Source organism: Cynocephalus volans, chromosome X, assembly GCF_027409185.1.
Source record: "Cynocephalus volans isolate mCynVol1 chromosome X, mCynVol1.pri, whole genome shotgun sequence".
In the NCBI taxonomy this organism is placed as follows: domain Eukaryota; kingdom Metazoa; phylum Chordata; class Mammalia; order Dermoptera; family Cynocephalidae; genus Cynocephalus; species Cynocephalus volans.
Window position 1 is genome coordinate 131,217,600 of NC_084478.1, and position 7,326 is coordinate 131,224,925.

The 7,326-nt window shown below is 48.7% G+C and overlaps 1 protein-coding gene and 1 long non-coding RNA gene across 2 annotated transcripts; both read left to right on the forward strand.

The window, feature by feature from the left end:
- Nucleotides 1–4,467: 4,467 nt before the first annotated feature.
- Nucleotides 4,468–5,219, forward strand: LOC134367438 (uncharacterized). The gene is made up of 3 exons (XR_010022414.1): nt 4,468–4,609; nt 4,932–4,983; nt 5,195–5,219. It is a non-coding gene; the product is annotated as an uncharacterized LOC134367438 (long non-coding RNA).
- Nucleotides 5,215–7,109, forward strand: ZCCHC12 (zinc finger CCHC-type containing 12). Its single transcript, XM_063084193.1, has 2 exons — nt 5,215–5,310; nt 5,729–7,109. Exon 2 carries the CDS (start codon nt 5,837–5,839, stop codon nt 7,037–7,039), a length of 1,203 nt encoding a protein of 400 aa, XP_062940263.1. The 5' UTR covers nt 5,215–5,310; nt 5,729–5,836; the 3' UTR covers nt 7,040–7,109.
- Nucleotides 7,110–7,326: the final 217 nt, after the last annotated feature.

Consider the following 7,326-nt stretch of genomic DNA (forward strand, 5'->3'; position numbering starts at 1 on the left):
ATTGGAAGCCCCCTTTACGCCTAACCCTCCTCCCACAACATGAAGCCAGAAATAAGGTTTGCTCTGTATTCAGCTGGAGCCAGTTCAGGAAATGCTCCTCCCAGCCCTACATTGAGACCCTCACTTTGTTCTGGTGACCCAACCAGGCACCTTTACATAATCAACATTTTTTGTGAGAGCTCTGAGATCTAGTCTTTGTCTTTTCTGATACCACCAGATCCAACTGCAGATCACCTGATTTGGTGATGAAGCCAATTTAAATGCAGAACAAGATACTGATTTTAAAGTTAGAGGCCAGGGTCAGATGTCATAATACTGATGAGCAAAAGCAAGAGTCTGAAGAAAACCCATAAGCTACTGCCAGCATCACCTCTGATTGTGCAGGGTGAGCAACCTGCCTTCTGTGTACCTCCAACACCCTCCACCCTCCACCACCACCATCCCACTATTCCATCCACAAAAGAAGGGCCATGTTCCTGAGATAAAGGTGCTTTATCTCCAAATTCGGAGTGTGTACTCCAAGGAATTCTAGGTATTGGGGTTGAAAATAAGAAAGCAGAAAGGAGCAGGTGAACTACCAACTCAACAGCAGTCAAAGGGCATCAGGAGTCAAGAACAAGCAATAGCAGCTCCTTTGCACTTGGGCAATCCACTTCTGCAGTGCATGCCACCACCACCCTAGGGCCCCCAAAGCCCCACAGGAGCCTCCTAGCCATACTTTACATAAGGGAAATATGACATACTTTCCCAGAACCAGAAGTAAGGGAAAATGGACTGTTATGGGCTGAATTGTGTCCCCCTTACCCCGCCCAACATTCATATGTTGAAGTCTTAACTCCCAGTACCTCAGAATGTGACTTTAGCTGGACGTAGGGCCTTTGAAGAGGTGATATAGTTAAAAAGTAAAGCCCTAAGGGTGGACCCTAATCCAATGTGACTGTTGTCCTTATAAGAGGAAATCTGGAGACACTGAGAGACACCAGGGGCACACATGCACAGAGAGTGCCTTTGGTTGAATGTTCCCCCAAAACTTAATCCCCACTGTTACTGGTGAAGGTGAGAAATCCTATTATGGCAATTGAAAGGTGGGGCCTTGAAGCGGTGATTAGATTGTAGGACCATGCAGTAGTGAATGGATTAACAATGGTGGCCAGGGGCATGGTTCTGAGGACTTTAAAAGAAAAGCACACCAGGAGCTCTCTCTGCTCTCTCTGCTCCACCATTTTTGCAGTGTGATACTCTGCCATCACTGTCGCCACCACCAAGGCTCTCACCAGATGTGTTCCCCAGACTTTGGACTTTCCAGCCTCAGGAACTGTAAGCAATAAATTTCATGTTTTAAATAAATTACCTAGTTCCAAATATTTTGTTATAAGCAACAGAAACAGAATAATACAGTGTCCTTATAAAAGAGACCCCAGAGAACTAGTTTGTCCCTTCTACCATGTGAGGACACAGAGAGAAGGCACCATCTATGAGCCAGGAAACAGGCCCTCACCAGACACCAAATCTGCCAGCACCTTGATCTTGGACTTTCCAGCCTCCAGAAATGTAAGAAATAAATTTCTGTTGTTTATAAACCACCCAGTCTATAGTATTTTGTTATAGCAGCTTGAATGGACTAAAACACTGCCATAACAAATTACCCAAAACTTGGTGGCTTAAAACAAAAGAAATTAATTTTCTCACAGTTCCAGAAGCCAGAAGTTTAATATCAGTTCCTCTGGGCTGATTTCAAGGTGTTGGCAGGACCCTGCTCTGTTCCTTGCCTCTTCCAATTTCTGGTGGCTGCTGGGGTTCCTTGGCTTGTGGCCAAATCACTCCAATTTCTGCCTCTGTCTTCACATCACCTTCTCTCCTCTTCTATGTATACCAACCTTCCCTCTGCCTGTCTCTTATAAGGACACTTGTGATCAGATTTTAGGCACACCTTAAAATAATCTCCCCAAGTCAAGATCCTTAATTTAATCACATCTGCATAACCCTTTTACTTTATAAAGTAACATTTACAGGTTTGAGGTATTAGGACTTGACATATTTGGGTGGCCATTATTTAGCCTCCAACAGTGTATTAGTCCATTTCTGTTGCTTGTAGCAAAATACATGGAACTGGGTATTGTATAAAGAAAACAAAATTTATTGCTTACAGTTTTGGAGCTAGGAAGTCCCAAGTCCAGGGAACACAGCTGGTGACAGCCTTGCTGGTGGTGACAGTGACCCAGGTGTCTCAAATTGCAAGATGGTGGAAGCAGAGAGAACAATAGAGAGACAGACTCTTTGTGCTTCCCTTTTTTAAAGCCCTCCAAACCACGCCCATGACCACCATTTTTAACCCATTCAGTACAGTGTGGGTCCTACAATCCAATCACCTCTTCAAGGCACCACCTTTCAATTACCATAATAGGATTTGCCACCCTCAACAGTTACAGTGGGGATTAAGCTTCTAATATATGAAACTCAGGGCACACAACTCAGGTTTCAGTGAGCTTTGGCGGGGACATAATTCAATCCACTACAGACAGGGTCCGAATTCTTTACATACAATTTCAGGAAGATCATGGACCCCAGGGAGGAACATCTGCTCTGGAGTTGTATTTCACCACAGATATGCTGTGCACAGTTAAACTGGAGACTGGCCCATTTACTTATTTGCAAACCTCTTTATACCTAAGAATCAACTGCAGCGCTGGTTAAACAAAATACAAAACCACAACCCAGCCCCTAGTCCTAGTAAATCAGAATCCCCCAGAGATGGGTCCCTGGAATCTGCATTTCTAACAAGCGTCTCCAATGATTGTGATGCAGCCAGCCCCGCACTAATACTTGAGTGAGTATTGGTTAAGAGCCTTGGTGTTCCAAGTCTCTCTGTTAAATAGACATATCACCGCCTCCTTCACAATAAAAAGAAAAAAAAATGATGTCTTTGGAACTCTACTTGCCCACAGAAAGGGCTAGTGCTCTTTCCCCCCTCTCTTCCCCCTATACAAAGGTGAGGAACTTTTACTGATGACTTGATTTTGGTCCTCCCTTGGGTTTAATGCCTCAAGATGTGGGGATGAGCCAAGGGAGAGGGAGAATGGAAGGGTGGAGGGAGGGAAGGTGTCATGAGCCCAAAAGCACAGGCAACAAAAGAAAAAATAAACAAATGGGACTATATCAAACTAAAAAGCTTCCGCACAGCAAAGGAAACAACAGAGTGAAATGACAACCTACACAGTGGGAGAAAATTTTTGCTAACTCTGCATCCGACAAGGGATTAATATCCATAATATAGAAGGAACTCAAGCAATTACACAGTAAAAAACCAAACAACCCAATTTAAAAATGGGTAAAGGAGATGAATAGACATTTTGTAAAGGAAGACATACAAATGGCCAACAGGTACATGAAAAAATGTTCACCATCACTACTCATCAGGGAAATGCAAATTAAAACCATACTGAGATATCACCTCACCCCAGTTAGACTGGCTATAATCCAAAAGACAGAAAATAACAAATGCTGTCGAGGATGTGGAGAGAAGTGAACACTCCTACACTGTTGGTGGACTGTAAATTAGTACAACCACATGGAAAACGGTACGGAGGTTTCTCAAACAGCTACAGATAGCAATCCCTCTTCTGGGTATATACCGAAAGGAATGGAAATCATCATGTCAAAGGGATACCTGCACTCCCATGTTCATCGCAGCTCTGTTTACAATAGCCAAGACAGGGAACCAACCTAAATGTCCATTGATGGATGATTGGATAAGGAAGCTGTGGTATATATACAGCATGGGATATTACTCTGCCATAAAAAATAATGAAATTCTCCCATTTGCAACAACATGGATGAACTTGGAGATACTTATGTTGACTGAAATAAGCAAAGCACAGAGGGGTAAATACCACATGTACTCACTCATATGTGGGAGCTAAGAGAGAAAGAAGGAAGGAAAGAAAGACCACAGTAGTGCGTTGGACTTGCAGAGGGAGAGAGCAGACCTAGGGATACAAAGTGGAGTGGGGAAAGGGGATGGGGAGGGAGGTCGGGGATAATTGGGTGCGGGACACGGGGTATAATCACAATTTGTGGTAATGGGTATGCTGTCAATATGGATCTGGCCATCACATCTCAGTCAGGAGGGATGACAATCAGCTTTGTTTCTCATGAATATTCATAACCAGTAGAAAATTACAAACAAACAAAAACAAATTCTCGGGTAAAACGCAAACCAGCTCAGTCATTCCAACTAAAAGCTGTACTTGATGCCCCCGCACCGGGCCTGTGACGCCCTGTCCACCTCCTGCGTCCGTTCGCCTCGGGCCGAGGCTGCGCCCGGAGCCCGCCCCCGCGCCGCGCTGATTGGCCGCATTGGCCGCCTCCTCACGCGCTTTCGTCTCTGCGGGCAGAGGATAAAAGCAGCCGGGGCTGCCTTGGGAACCGCGCTGCCTCGCCTAGGCTACCCCTCGCTGGGCCGCCGTGCGAAGCTGCTCGGTCGGGCAGCCCCGGTCGCTTAGCGGCCGAGGAGGCGCCCGTCCTTTTTCCCTGCAGGATCGCGGAGATCGGAAAACGGAATCCACAGCTGTCAACGCCGGAGCATCCGCGGCCCATCAGCGGAGCACAGGTAAAAAAAAAAAGGGGGCGCGATGGCCCGGCGGAGAGGGAGGGGAAGCCCCGCCGGTACTGGGCGGTTCCCGGCTTGGAGAATCCGTCGCCGTGAGACAGCGGAAGGAGCACTGCTGTGGCCGGGCTGCCCTGAGGAAGGCAGCGGGGCTCACCTGGATGCTGCCGACTGGGTAGGATTTGCCTGGATGGGGGCCGGGGAGGGGTTCGGCGAGGAGAGGGGGGATCTCGCAAGCTGAACCCCCTTTGCATCTCCTCATCTCTTCCTGGGGAGGAATATGTGGGTGAGTGTGTTCAACTCCTGTTCCCTTTCTCCGTGGCAGGCCACCAAAGCCGAATCCGAACTTGAATTCTGCGCAGCTGATTGCAGAGCTGGTAGGCCGACGGTTTCCCGGGAAAATGTAATGGGGGGTGGGACGGGGGTGGGGGGACACTTGGGCTTGTACTCAGAAGGTGGGAAAGGGAATTTTCTGCCTGGCGACAGCGGAGGCGGGGTTGGGTGGGTGGGGGGGAGACGGTGCACCAGGATGACAGGTGAGGCCGCTCCAGATCCTTTTCTTCCCTGCCCTCCTCGACTGTGGCGCAGTCTTGAGGCCCTGAGGAGCCGGATCTGCGACCCCCTGCAGACGGAGGTTGACTGTATCCCAGAAGCGAGCTTTCTCACGGAGGGCACCCGCTGCAGAGTCTGGAAATAAAATAAAGGTGCGCTCTTATTTCCGAGCTCGTGGAAGAATCTGAGAAATAACGGGGCTCGGGGGGGGGGGACTTTGAAGGGGGTGTGGTTGAGGCCTGAGACCCTGAGGTTAATGAGATCTCATTTTATTCCCATAAATCTCTGACCATCGTGCTGTATTTTGAGAGCGCAATATCGGCTCCACGCACTATTACACCTAGAATTAGAAGCAACAGTTGCCATCCCTCTTGAAGGACTAGCTGGAGGGAATGGATGTGGCTACAAAAGCTGTGCTAGCATGCGGACACAGTCTCTTACAGGATATTTTCAGGGCAGTGGGCAGATGTAAAGTGTACTGCAGGGTGTTCAGGTGGGGAGAGAATGCAGCCGCAGCCCAGCCTGCTCCCTTATTAACCGTGCCCCCGCCCCCTTTTCCCTTTTTTACAGCTCCTACTGACATAGGAGAGAGGAAGAGCTCCCTGGCAGCCTGCAGATTAGGCTTTTCTAAAAAGCCTAAGCCTCCTGTTATATCCGGATACTTTTTCGTTGTCAGTCATGGCTAGCATCCTTGCACGTGTGGGTAACAGCCGGCGGCAGAATGCGCCCTTGCCACCTTGGGCCCATTCCATGCTGAGGTCTCTGGGGAGAAGTCTTGGTCCTTTAATGGCCAACATGGCAGAGAGAAACATGAAGTTGTTCTCCGGGAGGGTGGTACCAGCCCAGGGGGAGGAAACCTTTGAAAACTGGCTGATCCAAGTCAACGGGGTCCTGCCAGATTGGAATATGTCTGAGGAGGAAAAGCTCACGCGCTTGATGAAAACCCTTAGGGGCCCTGCCCGGGAGGTTATGCGTCTGCTCCAGGCGGCTAACCCCAACCTAAGTGTGGCAGACTTCCTGCGGGCCATGAAATTGGTGTTTGGGGAGTCTGAAAGCAGTGTGACTGCCCATGGTAAATTTTTTAACACCCTGCAGGCGCAAGGGGAGAAAGCCTCCCTTTATGTGATCCGTTTAGAGGTGCAGCTCCAGAATGCTATTCAGGCAGGCATCATCCCTGAGAAAGATGCAAACCAGACTCGCCTGCACCAGCTCCTGTTAGGCGCTGACTTGAGTAGGGACCTGCGCTTCAGGCTTAAGGATCTTCTCAGGATGTATGCAAATGAGCAGGAGCGTCTTCCTGGTTTCCTGGAGTTAATCAGGATGATAAGGGAGGAAGAGGATTGGGATGACACTTTTATTAAGCGGAAGCGGCCAAAAAGATCTGAGTCAATGGTGGAGAGAGCAGCCAGCCCTGTGGCATTTCAGGGCTCCCCACCGATAGGGATCAGCAGTGCTGACTGCAATGTGATAGAGATAGATGATACCCTTGATGACTCAGATGAGGATGTGATCCTGGTGGAGTCTCAGGACCCTCCACTTTCATCCTCAGGTGCTCCTTCCTTCAGAGGCATGGGCAGATCTCTGGATCAAGTGCTGGTCATTGATTCCCCCAACAATTCTGGGGTCCAGTTTCCTTCCACCAGTGGTGGTTCTGGGCATAAGAATGATGGTCCTGGGGATACGCGTAGAGCCAGGAAGCGAAAATACACAGTTCGCTGTTCATATTGTGGTGAGGAGGGCCACTCAAAAGAAACCTGTGACAATGAGAGCAACGCAGCCCAGGTTTTTGAGAATCTGATCATCACCCTGCAGGAGCTGACACATACAGAGGGGGAGGGGTTAAGAGAGGGCCCTGATGAAGACCCCTCTGAGCTACAGTAAGATGCTAGCCCCCAGCCTTAAATGAACGCTTACCTGTATTCAGAGTCCAGTGCTGGGAAAGCTGGGGGAAGGGGGCTGCTCATTGCATGAATTAATCCACAAAGCAGCTTTCTTTTGGGGTGGAGAAGAAAGGGTCTTGGATACCTGCACAATGGAGGGAGATGGCCTGACCTCTGTCCTTGCTTCCTGTCCCTGCTGCCTAAGAGTCTATTTTCTGTGTGTGCCTATTTCCTTGATGGCTTTATTCTCTTTGTGAATGTGGTATAATTCATTGTTAAATCTTCAAA

Bases quoted from the DNA above. Each gene is read 5' to 3' on its own strand.
- ZCCHC12 (XM_063084193.1), top strand. From the start codon at position 5,837: ATGGCTAGCATCCTTGCACGTGTGGGTAACAGCCGGCGGCAGAATGCG.